The sequence below is a fragment of the Microtus oregoni genome, unplaced genomic scaffold (genome assembly GCF_018167655.1).
Source record: "Microtus oregoni isolate MIOR12 unplaced genomic scaffold, Mior012 000020F_ref0000438, whole genome shotgun sequence".
Classification (NCBI taxonomy): Eukaryota; Metazoa; Chordata; class Mammalia; order Rodentia; family Cricetidae; genus Microtus; species Microtus oregoni.
In genome coordinates this window covers 3,142,584-3,158,747 of record NW_024543079.1, presented here as the reverse complement: position 1 = coordinate 3,158,747, position 16,164 = coordinate 3,142,584, and the positions used below count along the sequence as shown (strand labels likewise).

General features: G+C 42.0%; 2 protein-coding genes across 6 annotated transcripts in view; one reads left to right on the top strand and one right to left on the bottom strand.

Moving 5' to 3' along the window:
- The window catches only part of Cse1l (chromosome segregation 1 like), a 53,501-nt gene extending 40,617 nt beyond the window's left edge, over positions 1-12,884 (top strand). The window contains exons 15-25 of the mRNA XM_041670937.1: positions 84-220; positions 1,220-1,323; positions 2,833-2,930; positions 5,563-5,713; positions 5,829-6,037; positions 6,513-6,610; positions 6,708-6,793; positions 7,157-7,238; positions 8,679-8,825; positions 10,043-10,274; positions 11,737-12,884. Coding sequence (XP_041526871.1) covers positions 84-220; positions 1,220-1,323; positions 2,833-2,930; positions 5,563-5,713; positions 5,829-6,037; positions 6,513-6,610; positions 6,708-6,793; positions 7,157-7,238; positions 8,679-8,825; positions 10,043-10,274; positions 11,737-11,826 — 1,434 coding nt within the window. The 3' untranslated portion in view covers positions 11,827-12,884. The remainder of the gene's footprint in view (positions 1-83; positions 221-1,219; positions 1,324-2,832; positions 2,931-5,562; positions 5,714-5,828; positions 6,038-6,512; positions 6,611-6,707; positions 6,794-7,156; positions 7,239-8,678; positions 8,826-10,042; positions 10,275-11,736) is intronic.
- A 1,921-nt stretch (positions 12,885-14,805) lies between these two features.
- Stau1 (staufen double-stranded RNA binding protein 1) overlaps positions 14,806-16,164 on the bottom strand; it is a 41,809-nt gene continuing 40,450 nt past the window's right edge. For all 5 annotated transcript variants that reach the window (XM_041670939.1, XM_041670942.1, XM_041670940.1 and 2 more), the window contains one exon: positions 14,806-16,065. In XM_041670939.1, the coding sequence (XP_041526873.1) occupies positions 16,050-16,065 (16 nt within the window). In that variant the 3' untranslated portion in view covers positions 14,806-16,049. The remainder of the gene's footprint in view (positions 16,066-16,164) is intronic.

The window sequence follows — 16,164 nt, the reverse complement described above, 5'->3', positions numbered from 1 at the left end:
AATGTCAGTATACCCCATTTTTCCATTGTCTTTTATTAAAAAATAATAATCTGATTTAGAAGATTTGTTAATGTGTTTTTCAGGTACCAAAAGAGCACCTTTTAGTTTCTATTCCTCTCTTGATTAGTCATCTGCAGGCTGAAAGCATTGTTGTCCACACTTACGCTGCACATGCTCTCGAAAGGCTGTTTACTATGAGAGGTCCAAATAATGCCACTCTGTAAGTATTTGATTTCTCATTCATCCGCATACTTTCTAGCTTAGGGCCGAGGGTATATCTTCCTGCTTTGAAATGTCTTTGGATGTGTTCATAATGTCATTAGTCTTCAGAAAAAATGTAGATGTGTAATTTTTGTTCGTTTACCTTCTTTCATTCCAAAAGGATGTAACACAACTTGTCAAATAGACTCACTGTGATAATGGATTAGAGCAAAGGAAAATAACAGTAGTGCGGGTAATGGAAACTGGTATGTCAGAGGGCCTTAAATAATGAAGAGGCTGCAAGTTTTATTTGTAATCTTCTAGCAGTCAAAGGAGAGAGGAAAAACATGGAGGGAGACTTGAGTATTCGGTGTCCATGAGAGTGAGACAGAGGGCAGCTCAGTGTGTGTAGCAGCCTGTCTCTGCAGTGTCTCCTTGATCTCAGCTGAGATGTACAGATCAGTTGAGTGAGTCATTCGGTAGGTGCCAAGAAAATAGCTCTTGTGGCCTGATAAGGATGAAATGCAGAGGAGGGGGGGTCTCTGATTTTTCACGCCGTTTTTCAAGTGTTATTTCTTGAAACCAAGCTCTAGGTAAGACATGGAACACAGTCGTAGGCCTTGTTCTTCATCCAGCCTTGAGCACAGACACTCTCAGTTACCACTCAGGATGAAAGGTTGCCCTGTGTGGCATCTTCAGGCCCAGATATGCATGCAGAGAGCACGTGCCGCACCTCCAAGAAAAGAGGGTGCCTGATTGTGAGTGTTGTTCTCCATGGTGGTAGATAGGAACCAAGAAGACTGCAGGTTGAGAAGATAGTGAGTTCACCTGGTGTGTGTGCTCAGTTACTCGGGTGTGCCTAATTAGGAGTGTGACGTGCGCGTGTGAGCAGTTATTTATCAGTGTTGCGCACCAGTTCTCACTGGTTCGAGATGCTTGTTTATGCTAAGGAGTGTGCTGCAGTAGTGCCCAGGGCTCGACAGTTGGCAGTGACTGAAAGCTATTTTTTCATCTATAGTTTTACAGCTGCAGAAATCGCACCGTTTGTTGAGATTCTGCTAACAAACCTTTTCAAAGCTCTCACACTTCCTGGCTCTTCAGAAAATGAATATATTATGAAAGGTAGGCATTTCCCTGGTGTACAGACCATAACTAAGTATCTAACCTCAGATTACAAGGTAAACACTTTAGTTATACATTAGGTTTCATACTTCAAGAACCAGGTACTATTTGTCCAAAAAAAGTTTTGTTTCGTTTTTTTCTGTTACCTTATTAACTAACAGTTTTTCCAAAATGTTTTACTTTAGGTTGATGAAGTGCTACTCCTTGTGTAAAACATGTAGCAAAATTTCATTTTTCCTTTCCTAGAGTTACTTTCAGAGGGCAACAATCAGCTGCGCTCTGCTGAGTGGGAATGCTGGCAGCAGTAGTGATCTGCCATGCATTGCCTTAGGAAAGTCTCTTGGTACCAGCTTTATCTTCTGGGAGCAATCTGTCTTTCTCACTGTCAACACCTAAAAGGCCTTAGTGCTCTTACATCATGGCATTTGCTTGCCAAAGGAACTTCCTGATCTTCCAGCTCCCATCAGGATTTTGGGACTGTATATATGTGGGCTTCAACACCATGAGGACAACAAAGAGATCTGTGGTCTTTGTTACTGTGTTCCTAGTGTGCATGGTACATTACCTTTTCAAAAAACAGTGTCACATCCTTTGACTGCCTTAACTTAGGCTGTGTTGATGTGTGTGTGTGTTCAGGTAGAGGAAACACCTTGTGCACAACTTGGAACCAAGAGATAATAGATTTTGTTGCTTGGGACTACCATGTCGTAGTAGGGCTTTTTAGTAAACACTGAATCTGGAAATTAGTGTATGTGATGATAATAGTCATATTTAGCTTACCAGTGTATGCCTTTCCTATGCCACGTGTTTTTAGGCACCTGTTGATGTGCAGAGTTTTTATATTATGGACTCTGTATTTAGCTTTTTAATGTCTTTAAGGAGATCAGTAGCCAGTGTTTTCTTCTACTTTCCTGTGAGCTGAGATTGTTTTTTTTTTTAATATTTTTTATGGTTTATTTAATGTGCATTGGTGTGAAAGTGTCAAATCCCCTGCAACTGGATCTTCAGACAGTTGTGAGCTGCCACGTGGGTGCTGGGAATTGAACCCAGGGCCTTTGGAAGAGCAGTCGGTGCTCTTAACCACTGAGCCATCTCTCCAGCCCTGAGATTGTTTATTTTAGATCTTGGCTAATAGTTCTTCCAGTGGTTTCTAATTGAAATTCATGAGATTGAGGTCTGTTACTGAATGCTCTGGTTTGCTGTCCTTGCCACCCCAATGTGCCTTCCTCCTCCTTTATCTGCTCCTTTACTTATCTAGTAATGTTTTTATTGTTCCTTGTTGAATTATTTAAACCTTGGTCTCATAGATGTGCTTTAATATTCTCCACCTAAATGTTGCCAACCTTTAGCCTGATATAAAAGAAGGGAGACATTTTTAAATGGAGGATGGTATATAGGGAATATTTAAGCATCTTAGATTTTTATTTGATTAAGTAGTGGCCTTTTCCTCCATTCACTTTTATTTTAATTGATTAACTAAACCGTTTGTGCTGTTTTTATATTTTACAGCTATCATGAGAAGTTTCTCCCTCCTGCAAGAAGCCATAATCCCCTATATCGCTACTCTCATCACTCAGCTCACACAGAAGCTGTTAGCTGTTAGTAAGGTAACAGCCCTTAAGAATAAGATTGCATTTTAAAAACATTGACTGTGTATGTGGGCACACTGATGCTGTGATGTGTGTGGAGGTGAGAGGACAACTTGCAGAAGTTCTCTCCTTACGCCATGTTGATTCTCGATATTGAACTCATACTGTCAGGCTTGTCAGAAAGTGCCTTCACCCTGCTGGGCATTCTTGCCAGCCCATAGGATTGCTTTTAAATTTCCTGTGAATTGTTTGAGCTCAGTGCCCTTGGGCACCAGGCCAGGTGTAGTAGGAGGTCCTGCAGCCTGAGACCAGCTCCCTGAATTACACCAGGGTTGCAGAAAGAATACCTTCAGAGCAGCAGGGCTTACAAAAACGTCCTGTCTATCTGAGGGAAGGAGACTCACGTATCTCTGAGGGTCATGCTCTTTATTCCCAGCTCTTGTTCTCTAGGTACAATTCTCTCCTATATACACGTTCAACAACAAACTATTTTCAATAAAAAAGTTACAAAAGCAACATCTGAGGGGAGTAACTATGGCAACACCTGGCTTCTGGGTTTCTGGTGTATAGGCTGTGACCTGAGGCCGGGGGTACAGTGCCCGACGAGACAACCTGTTGAGGAATTTGCATAGGGAGTGGGTCTTTACCAGTCAGACTTGGCAAGAGAAGCAGGCATGGTATTTTAGGTTGCTTGTGCTAATAACCTTGGTTAGACGCCTGTAACTCTGTCTTTGTGTATATCTGCAATTAACTTAAGATCTGTTTATAGAGACAGTCTAGTTTGAATTTGCTCCTCAGTGTTTTATTTTTGTTTTGTTTGTTCGTTTGTCTGTTTTTTGTTTGTTTTAAGAGACTAGGTTTCACTGTAGCTTTGGAACGTGTCCTAGAACTCTGTAGACCGGGCTGGCCTTAATCTCTGCCTCCCAAGTGCTAGGATTAAAGGCGTGTGCCACCACCGCCCGACTGATCTTGAGGTTTTAAATCAGCTAAATGTATGTAGCTTGTTTTGGACTGGGGAGAAATGGTTTTCTTACATTAATCTGAATAAAGAAACAAAACAGGCTTCTAAGTGTTTTCCAGTCCTCATGGAACAATAGGTCTAGTTATGAAGCGTATCTTAGTGTATTTCTGTTTATCTGAATTATACAGCTTAGGAAGTTATCTTCCTGCTCATACAGATATGTGTGCCCATAAGATTGAGATGTAGTCATGAAATTACATGTACAAATTACATGAAAATGCACAATAATGGGGAGATTCCACAGTTGTTTTTTGCACATGTGAATTTATAGACAAAAGCAGCCAGTTTTCAGAGTCTACGGTCCTGTAAGCTTTGCTTGAACTGGGTTCTCCTCGATCAGAGAATTATTCATCTGGTGGGTTGACATCTGAATTATCAGTTGCCATCTACAGTATTTGCATCATGGCCTGCAACAGCTCAAACAAGGAGGTCTGAGCATTCTTCTGGCCTCATGTTGGCATGCTTTTATGAAAGCATGGGGACACAAGCATGATATGCTCTGAAAAAGTATTTGAATTCATAAGTAGTAGAGTTGGTGCGGTATGATAGCTCACACCTTTCATGCCAGCACTCAGGAGGCAGAGGCAGGAGGGTCTTCTAAGGTTAAGGCCAGCCAAGATTGCATAGTGAGACCTTTTCTCTTAAAAAGTGAGAGAGTATTAGTTTGACAGCAGACTGATTATCTTTTGCCTCCTTTCTCAGTGTAGAACTGCTTTGGTTCTTCGGGAATGGAGGGAGAACAAGGCAGGGTTGTGTGAGCACACACACACACACCTTGTGCATGCTCCCTCCTGCTCTAGCCAGCTCAGGGTGACTTTGCAAGAGCGCTTGAGAAGATAGAACTGCTGTTGTTGAGTCTGCAGACCCGAAACACTGGTGTCCATGCCAGGCAGGGCCAGAGTGGGCTGTTCCCACTGCCTGTAGTGTGGGTCTCTGAGGACAATTGGATTTAAGATCACTCTTACAGACCTGGGGACTACAGCTTACCTAATCCAAATGGAGCTGTGAACGACCTAGCTAGCTAAGTGGTAGAGCACTTCCCTAGAGTGTGCCAAGCTGTGAGTTTCATTCCCAGCATTAACACTCCCAAAATAAACAAACAAGAAACAATCACTGGTTTAGTTCTTTTTTTTTCCTTCGTTCTTACTGGTAATTTACCTGTTTTTCTGTGTATGAGTGTTTGTACTGTGTGCATACTTGGTACCCACCAAATTCAAAAAAGGGGCGTGTCAGATTCCTCAGAACTGAATTTTACAGATGGATGTGAGCCACCACACCCCGAGTGCTGGGAACAAAACCAGGTCCTCTGTAAAAGCAGCCAGTGTTCGGAACCACTGAGTCATAGCTCGAGCTCCACTATTTTATTTCATTAAGACAGGGTCTCACTGTGTATCCCTGGCTAGCCTGGAACTACCTATGTAGTTGGCCCAGAGCTCAGAGAATTTTGCCAGTCTCAGCCTCCCTTGTGCTAGGATTAAAGGTGTGTTCATGCCCCCTTTTGATGCCATTTTAAAAGGAGCTAACATCTATCTTACCTGTTTTTAGGAGGATCAAGTGTGTTCTGCTCTATCTAGGTAATATAGTCACTTGGATTTTTCAGATGGTATTTCTTTGGTTTTATTATTTCAGAATCCCAGCAAACCTCATTTTAATCACTACATGTTTGAAGCGATATGCTTGTCTATAAGAATAACCTGCAAAGCTAACCCTGCTGCTGTTGTGAATTTTGAGGAGGCTCTGTTCTTAGTGTTCACTGAAATCTTACAAAATGATGTACAAGGTAAGCTAGCAGAAGTCTCTTCTTCTGTGATGAGACTGTGGTTATACAGTGCTGCCCTTTATACCACAGCTGTGCAGGCTGCCAATAACGATTCTCTTTGAATTTCATCAAACAGAATTTATTCCCTACGTCTTTCAAGTGATGTCTTTGCTTCTGGAAACACACAAAAATGATATCCCATCTTCATATATGGCCTTGTTTCCACACCTCCTTCAGCCAGTGCTCTGGGAAAGAACAGGAAACATACCTGCTCTAGTGAGGCTGCTCCAGGCATTCTTAGAACGAGGCTCAAGTACCATAGCAAGTGCTGCAGCTGATAAAATTGTGAGTCAGAATTTCCTTAAAATAATTAAATTCAATAAAATGAGATGTGATTAATAGGAATGATAATGTATACTTTGTTGATATCAGCTATTATTTGGTTATTATATCTCTAGTGGAAAAATAAGAGCCAGTAGGTTAATTTCAAAGGTTTACCTTGAATGGGTTATTATGGTAAGAGGGCGTGTCGTCTTCACCCCTTTACAGTTCAAAAATAAGAGCTAGGAAAGGCAGGGAATGGTTGCACACATAGAATCCCAGTTCTGGGGAGATGGAGCAGGAGGATTAAAAGTTCAGTCATCTTTGGCTCCATGTAGCCAATGCTACATGATTCTCAGTCCACTAGTAAGAGCAAGAGAATGAAGCTGGTTGCATTGTTTGGTGGTAGCCGCTTTCCAAAATAACAGCCTATGGAACTTGTAGAATTAGTCTCCACTTCTTTGGGTTCTCATTTTTTTTTTTATCTGATTTGTTGCAGCCTGGGTTACTGGGTGTTTTCCAGAAGCTAATTGCATCCAAAGCAAATGATCACCAAGGCTTCTATCTTCTCAACAGCATAATAGAGCACATGCCTCCGTGAGTCATATTAACCCCCTGAGTATTGAAGTAAAGATTGTGTTACATGCTCATAGGACTGACCTGATGATCTGTGTTCTTCTCTTCGGGTATTTAGTGAGTCAGTTGACCAGTACAGGAAGCAGATCTTTATTCTACTGTTCCAGAGACTGCAGAGTTCCAAGACCACCAAGTTTATCAAGAGTAAGCAAATCATTTGGAAAACTGAGGATTTTGAAACTCTTGGTGGTGGGCAGACCTTTTATCAGTCATAAATATTACATATAAATATCTGGGAAAATGTTTGTTTCCCAAACAATTGCTTAGTTTGAAATGCATTATCTTCCAAAGTTTGGTGTTTGCTTTGTGTAAGTTTAGGGAGAAAAACCCTTTTCAGTAGAAATAGTGATGTGGAGATTCATAAGACTGTGATCCTGACAAGGAGACTACTCTGGGGTGTCTTGGGAGCAAGTGCTGAACTGATATATATATTCCCATGGCAGGTAAAGAGAAATTTCTTAAAATTTCAGTTAATTCCACTAATAATACTTTGTCTTTTTTCAACAGGTTTCTTAGTGTTTATTAATTTATATTGCATTAAGTATGGAGCGTTAGCATTACAAGAAATATTTGATGGCATACAACCAAAGTGAGTTACGGCTTTGTTTATAAGAAGAAAATTATTTGACCTCTTTAGTATGAACTAGGGTGTGTGTGTGTGTGTGTGTGTTGATGGTGATTTTGTTCTGGTTTGCGGATAGGTTTTGGAAGCCTTCTGGACATAGAAAGGCCTCATTTCCCAAGTTTCTGACATTCTTCACACAGCTCAGCATCTACTAAAAGATGCACTGTTCAACGGCAGCAGCTGGTAGCAATCATAGAACCTTGCAGTTGGTGAAGTTTGGTTCTGACTTCACAGAATGTGTTTGATATTGTGACCTATAGGGAACTAGGAGACTAACAGAGAAGAGATCGAGGATAGTTGTTAAGGGGAAAATCATGTGAGAAAATATCCCAAAACTGTGCAGATTGACTTTAAAGTCAATTATCTTGGAAAGTAGTATAAGAAAATACAATTTCTAGTAGTAGGGGATTGTGGGGCTGTCTGAAACTTACCTACTGCCCTATGGGACCCTTTTACACAGAGCAAAACCTGTCCTCTTGGGGCTAGAGAGATGGGTCGGTGGTTAAGAGCATTGACTGCTCTTCCAGAGGTCCTGAGTTCAATTGCCAGCAACCATATGTGGCTCACAACCACCGGTAAATCAGATCAGGTGCCAACTTCTGTCTGCGGGGATACATGCAGGCAGATCATTGTATACATAATAAATAAATCTTTTTAAAAAAATGTCCTCGCCGGGCGGTGGTGGCGCACGCCTTTAATCCCAGGCAGAGGCAGGCGGATCTCTGTGAGTTTGAGACCAGCCTGGTCTACAGAGCTAGTTCCAGGACAGGTTCCAAAGCCACAGAGAAACCCTGTCTCGAAAAACCCAAATAAAAAAAAAAATAAATAAATAAATAAATAAATGTCCTCTTGATATAGGGCAGTAAAGACCCCACCTTTGATCTATTTTCTGTACTTCCTGTACTTAAATAAGGATTTTGCATTAATTAGAATGTGAGAAGTTTTACTTCCAGAATGTTATCAAAAGCATATTCAAGGACTGATTAAACGCACTGTCAGCATTTATGTGCTTATAGGTGTTTAAGCAAATAAAGACAGAAACTCCCTAATCCAGAACTGGCACACTGGTCCTTGCCAGTGGTAGGTGCTCTGGCTTTTGTGTCTTAGCTGTGTCCTTAATTTTTCAAAAATTTCTTGAGCAGCTTTTTAAAAGAAAAATTGGCAATTTTTGAGTAACATTTTAAGTGTATAATTCTTCCCACCTGCCCTGCCCACAAAAGCTGCAAAGGTTTTGCCTAAGGGAAGGCTTATAGTAACTGTGTTAATAAAGATACCGTGGCAGTCAGTTGAGACAGTAGTACTTTATTTTTATTTCATTCATTTAAAACCACTGAATAGAAACATCTAATTATTTCACTTAGTGCTTGTCTGATACTGAGTGATGTGTTTTGCTTTTATTAATAGAATGTTTGGAATGGTTTTGGAAAAAATCATCATTCCAGAGATTCAGAAAGTATCTGGAAATGTGGAGAAAAAAATCTGTGCAGTTGGCATAACCAAATTACTTACCGAATGTCCACCAATGATGGATACTGAGTACACCAAGCTGTGGTGAGTACTCCCTTCTGAGAGTAGGGGAAAGTGAAGTGTTCCCAAGTCTGTGGCTGCAGATTGTGTTCTGATCTAGTCAGTTTTAACATGACGTGTAGACACTATTGGTATCAGTGTCTCATACTACAATCTAAGCAGTTCTCCTACCTACAACTCCTAATGCTAGTGGCAGATCTGGTTTTGGTTCTTAATTTGTTTTTTTAGACAGGTTTTGCTGTTGTAGAACTTGCTCTGTACACCAGGCTGGCTTCGAACTCCCTGCCTCTGCCTCCCAAATGCTGGGATTAAAGGAGTGCACCACCACCTTCTGACTAGGACCTTGATTTTTTTTTTTTTTTAAGATTTATTTACTTATGTAGGTGAGCGCTCTATAGAAGAACTCATCAGATCCCATTACAGGTACTAGGTAGGTGCTGTGAATTGAACCCAGGACCTCTGGAAGATCAGCCATTGCTCTTAACCACTTAGCTATCTTTCAGCCCCAGCCAGTGGCCTTAGTTCTTGATTTGGAGAGGGGTATGTTTATAGATGTGTTCATGTGTGTATGAACACACCTGTCTGGGTTCATTTGCATATTGTCCACAGTTGACCTTTGGGATGTGTTCCTCATTCACGCTTTATTGAGGCTTGGTCTCTTGTTCAACTAGAAGCTTGCTGATGCCACCCAGGCTGTAGTAATTGGACTCTGGTTCTCTCCGAGCTTGTTATTCAATACTGTTTATCCCTAGCCATTTTATTTTGGGATAGATTGTTACTATGTAGCATAGGCTGGTCTGGAAACCACTGCCGTCTTCATGCCTTCATTTCTTTTTTGTTTTGTTTTGTTTCCCCCCACCCCCACCTCCCCAGACAGGGTTTCTCTGTGGCTTTGGAGCCTGTCCTGGAACTAGCTCTGTAGACCAGGCTGGTCTTGAACTCACAGAGATCTGCCTGCCTCTGATTGCTGGGATTAAAGGCGTGTGCCACCACCGCCCAGCTTGCCTTCATTTCTTTTATTTCTGGAATTTTGTACATAAGCCATCTATCTGTCTGGATGGTAGTGGCACACGCCTTTAATCCCAGCACTCAGGAGTCAGAGGCAGGTGGATCTCTTTGATCTTTGAATTCGAGGCCAGCCTGGTCTACAAGAGCTAGCTCTAGGTCAGCTAGGGCTATTACACAAAAAATAAAAATAAATACATAATTTTCTGTGCTTTTCTTTCTTTTTTACCATCCAGGACTCCTTTGTTACAATCTCTCATTGGCCTTTTTGAGTTACCTGAAGATGATACCATTCCTGATGAAGAGCATTTTATCGACATAGAAGATACGCCAGGATACCAGACTGCCTTCTCACAACTAGCATTTGCTGGTAAAAAAGAACATGACCCTGTAGGTCAGATGGTGAACAACCCCAAAATCCACCTGGCACAGTCACTTCACAAACTGTCTACAGCTTGTCCGGGAAGGGTAAGTGTGCTGTTTCATTCTTGGAGACAAGACTGGCCAGTCAGGACATCAGTAGCTCTTGCACCTTGGGATTCTAAGGAAACCTTTTTTTTTTCTTTATTTATTTATTTATTTATTTATTTTTGGTAATATTTTTAAAAACTATAACGTGCTATGCATGGTGGCTCACACCACCCATAGTCCCAGCACTCAGAAGGCAGAGTTCCAGGACAGTCAGGGCTACACAGAAAACCCTGTTCCAAAAAATAAAAACAAACAAAAAGCCTGCAACATACTCAGAAATTAGGTAAGAGATCATGGATTCAATCTAATCCTGGCCTTTTAGCTGCATTTAGCTAGTCTTTCAGCATTTTTCTACTATATTGTAGTTTCTTTTTCACCTATAGAAACAGCATGACAAACCCAGCTAAAATAATTACCAACATTTTTTTTTTGTTTTGTTTTTCGAGACAGGGTTTCTCTGTAGCTTTGGAGCCTGTCCTGGAACTAGCTCCGTAGACCAGGGTGGTCTCGAACTCACAGAGATCCGCCTGCCTCTGCCTCCCGAGTGCTGGGATTAAGGGCGTGCGCCATCATCGCCCGGCTAATTACCAACATTTTGTAAATTACTTGTTTTATAAGTACACAGAAGTACTTAATTAGTTAATTAGGCTTCGTTAATTTTTTTTTTTTTTTTTTTGCCAAACATGCAATTCCAGCTGAGTTGGGTGGATAGCTGTGAGTTTTAGGCAAACCTTGGATACATAATTTGTCTGTAAACTAAAAGAACATAAAAACCTTATCAGATGTTAGTTGTACAAGCTTTTAATCCCAGCACTAAGGAGGCAGAGTCAGGAGTTCAGGACAGCCTGGTTGCAGGACGTCTAGAGCTGTTACAGAGAACCCGTTTAAACAAAAACAACAAAAATCTTTTATCAACCATAGCACCCCTAACAGTAATTCTTTATGGGTCTACCATGTATATGTGTGTATGTATAGGCCAGAGGGCAATCTACCTTAGTTTTTGAGATGTTTGTAGAGGTCACTTGACGACTAGTCAGTTTGTTTTTGTTTGTTTGTTTGTTTTTTGTTGTTTTTCGAGACAGGGTTTCTCTGTGGCTTTGGAGCCTGTCCTGGAACTAGCTCTGTAGACCAGGCTGGTCTCGAACTCACAGAGATCCGCCTGCCTCTGCCTCCCGAGTGCTGGGATTAAAGGCATGCGCCACCACCACCCGGCTGACTAGTCAGTTTTCTCCTTCTGCTGAATGAGTCCTGGGGATCAAACTTCCTCTACCCAAACAGTACCTTTTCTCACCTGCCCTAAGCCCAGCCGTTTTGAAGGAATGAAGTCAGTTATTTCTACCTCCTGTGGACAGGGACAAGAACTAGCTGCCTTTCCCCACCTGGCGGCAAGCATTCATTCAGGTGCCAGTCTGAGTGTGACACAAGAGCCTCCAACACCGTGTGCTTCCTTCCCTCACAGGTTCCCTCCATGGTGAGCACCAGCCTCAATGCAGAAGCATTGCAGTACCTTCAAGGCTACCTGCAGGCAGCCAGCGTTACTCTGCTGTGAATGGCTTCTTCCTGACCCCATGGGCCCAGGATGGTTTCTTAGGAACCATGTGGACTCCTCAGCACAGCTCTGGTGAAAACAGTACAGGTTTTCAACCTCTTGAATTTGTGACAAGCTCCATCTTACAGAGGACAGTAAATACTGCTCTAAGCAAACGAGGCTGTTTGTGTTGAACATCAACATAACTGGTATCTTGTCTGGTTTGTGGCTTCATGGGACAAGTATTTACAATACCCTGTATGGCCATGGGTTGAGCATTTGCACGGTTTGGATTATTTCAGATTTTTGGCAGACCTTCCCTGTGGAGACTTACTTGTTTCTAACTAAGCCCTTTCTTTTAAAGCTAGTATTTCTCTCGTCATTTGTACTGTTGTCTGTTTCTTTAAGCTTTTATTGGAAATGCGAAAAAGTAAAGGATCACTTGTTGACTTACCAAGCTGTGCACATTTCATAGTTGAAGTCTAAAATCAGCAATTAAAAACACAAAAATGTGTATCTAAGAGCATCTTCAGGACAAGGTTTTGGTGCTTTCATAAAAATGAAGAATTTCTTTAAATCTTTCCAGTTTCCCCTCTGGACTTCGTGAGTGTAGCTCAGAGTCCTTTATGTAATTAGCTCTTGGCAAATCATGGAGTACAGATTGCACGGGTGCAGCAGTAACATTATGGGAGACATTGGGTGCTCCCAGAACTGACAATTCGGTTTTTTCTTCCTCAGTTCATCTGTAAACACAAAGGAAGTGTGTTTTGGGGTTGTTTGTGGAAGGGAGACTGCTGCTTCTGTGTCCGTGTGCTGACCATTTTGGAGGTCCTGTGGAGTTAAGACAGCTTCAGGGACTGTACCAGATGTAGTGAGCAGACTCACTAACATGTCAGGTGGTGAGGTACACTGACAGATGGTAGGGGAGGTTTAAGTTAAGTCTGCATTAGCTGTCTGTGGCACGATTAATAAAAACCCAGAGACAGAATTTTGGAGCTCAACCTGAAGGTCAGAAAAGCAAAGCAAAGAGGTTCTTACTTCTACCTCTGTCCAATCCTGCCTCCAGGAATCTCAGAATGAGACTGTGTCCAAAGGTGTGTATCATCACTGCCTGGTCTGTTGATCAGTGTGCAGCTGTTTTACTTTCTGAACTTCAGAAAAGCTTTATTTATTAAAATACAAATGAAATATCACTACAGCTATCAGCTGTAACAGTTGACTTGGCCTCTTAATTATTTGTGCTTTACTGAGAAGCAGGTGTCAATAGCCATCTTCAGGCTGAGAGACAAATAATGCACACAGCCGTGAAAGCAGAAAACCTGTGGGGAACCAGCACTGAAGGCTGCTGGTCCATGATCTTTTGGTGGAGGCCAGGGACAGAGATTGTGAGCAGAGGCTCATTCTCACTGAGCTTGCTGACCACTACCACCCTATCTCAGCACGTGGGAAGCAGAGACAGATGGATCTCTCTGAGTTTAAGGTCAGCCTGGTCTATAGAGCAAGTTCCAGGACACCCAGGGCTATACATAGAAAGCCTGTCTCAAAAAATAAATAAGGGACCAAAACTGACCAGGTCACAGTTTATAGGAAATCTGGTCTTCAGAGCTCCTGTCATTCTTTGCTGATAAGTGTTTGTTGGTGATAGTATTTCTTGGCTGATGCCAGTCCTCTGTCCTGCTTTCCCTCTTGATAAAGCCTGTAGTCTATCCTGCCTGCTGCTCCAGGAACACCCAGGGGTATGGCTAGAGCTAGCTTTAATGCTGCTCTCTTCATCTCATCTTTATTCTGTTACTAGCTTCTCCAGGCATGGAAATTTAGCAGATGAGGTCACATTTTAGACTCCATTTGTATTGACTTTATTGCTGTTAAGAGTGTCAAAGCCGTGCCTGAGTTATTTTCATACACACACACACACACACACACACACACAAACTTTGTTGCTTAAATGGGTTTAACATTGCTTACCCAAGCATATCTGTTGTTGACTGTGGCAATAATCAGTTAAGCTACCTCCTTAAAGTATCAACAAAGATCCTGTGAAGACAAGGTCAAAAGTGTCCGAGGCAGTTCAGTGAAATAACTTTTATAGGACAATAAAGCATGCAAGGGCAGGGAGATAAAAACATCCCTAGCCTAAAGAGGTAAAGGGGCCTGTGTAGCCATTGTGCCTTGGTGTCTGAAGCTAAGACTCCCTGACTCAGAAATATTGTGTAGTGTCTTAAAATTGTAACCTCTAGTGCTCTCCAGCCCATCAGGAGCCATGAAGCATGTCTGTGGGTAAAAGTGCATGTTTAGTTTTATATGACATATAAATGCTCATGGAGAGACATGGAAAGAGTTCAGAGAACACAACAGCATAGGCCACAGACAATGTGGCTGGCATGCTGTCTGGCTGCAGAAGGGGCACAGGAAGATCTATAGGCAGGTAGTGGTTACTGGAGGAAGGACGATTTTCATCAGTTGTTTAGCCATATTCTTGAGTTGGCAAGGTACCTGTGTCCCTGTAAGCCATGTGGGTATGAATCAGAATGGCTTCCTCATGCTCATGTTGGTGAAAATATTTGAGTATGATTTGCCTATCAGTCTGTGTGCACTAGGGAGTCTCAAAAGGAACTACTGACTTATGGCAGATTTTTATTTTGAAGATAAAATGTCTCATTTTGCTGCATTCATGTTGAATGTGTGCCATTAATTTTTCATACATTGCACAGGCAAGTGTACATGTAGCCTTTAAAAGTAAATTCTGTCAGCATGGTGCTGCAGGGCTTCAATCCCAGCACTCAGAAGGAAGGTAGATCTCTGAGATCAGTCTGGTTTTCAAAGCTAGTTTCGGGACAGTAAACCAAGGCTGAGAAACCCTGTCTCAAATAACCACACACAAAAAAAGTAATCCCTTATTTTAATCTTCAGTCACTGCCAACCTGACTTCCCCAGCTGCCACATCCCTTCCTCACAGCCTTCAGTTACTGCTCAATTGGAAAAAGACTTTCTTAGTAGCTGTTTATTGATCAATAGTTTAATATAAAGAGATTTTTAGGTCTTCAGATTTTCGCCCAGACAGAATCACAAGCATTACAAATATTCTCTTCTTTTTGTTTTAAAGAAAGAGGGATGGGTAATGAACCAGAAGAGGTTTGATCTAGAAGTAGTGGTGTTTGAAAATAAATTAATCAAAAAAAAAATTTAGTATTACCATTTATTGTTGACAAAGACTACTTACATTCCATGGGTGAAAAGGTTCCAGCTAAACCAAATGTGGAAGCAGTGCTCAGTCTGAGGTTGCAATGCTCTCCACCAGGGCCAGCTCACCTACCTGCATCTGTGCACAGCAGCACAGCACCAGGAAACCTTTCCCCTCCAAGGAGGTTGGAATTGACTGCATTAGGCACTCCAGGGACACCAGCCTGCAGGGTCTGGACCCACAGGTAATGTCCTGTAGTGTGGTAAAAAGCTACCTCCTTAAAAGACATGCCCACTGACGAGTTATGTAATAAGGTCTGGGTTCATTTAAGTCTGCTGCTTAAAATAAAATAAAAAGACCACCTAAAGTTTAGATTTCCTAAGCTGTCCAATTTATATAGGGGATGGTGGGGGGGGGCTGTAAAGGATTCTGGTAAAATCTGTTTAGCCAGCCTGAGGGACAGACGCATCAAACAGGCCTGTGATCTTTGCTAGACTGATAGCATCGGTCTCAGACAAGTTTCTAAACTGTGCTAGATAAGTAGATGCAACTGAGAAACTGAAAAGAAAATTATATAGTGTCATCAACCAAAGGAAATAATGAACCAGCATCGCTGTTGAGAAAGCAGTGGTTCCAGTGGGTGGGCACTACACGTGGCAGGCTGAGCACGCTGCGTCTGTTATGCAGGACAGGAAGAACTGGCTTTTCTCTGGTGCTTTTAGCTCCGGGGCCTCTCCGGCGTGGCTGTCCAGGGTTGTCCGAAGTATCTGAATGAGCCAGCATGAGAATAGGCCATGCTTTCTGTTTCTCTTTTATCACAATATAAAAATTGAAGGTGATGGGGCTGGTCTCTCTTGATGGCTGGCAGAGCACATTGTCACTAGCAGCCCAGCACAACCAAGGCCACATCACCTGGAGTCTGTGTCTTCTTTGCTACTGCTGCCACCTTCTATATTCGTGTCTCAGCCCACTGGAGTTATCAGAAATTCCAAATTTTGAAAGCAGTTCTCAGTATTTTCAGTATACATGTTGGGATTTATAATGGTTTGTGGCCAGAAAAGGTTCAGCACCTCCCACACCTTTAAGGAAGAGAAAAATGACAATGGCAAGAATGTTGAAATGAGAACTAAAGCTAACTGCATGTAGCTCCCATTTGTAGGAGCTGAGAACAGTCATCC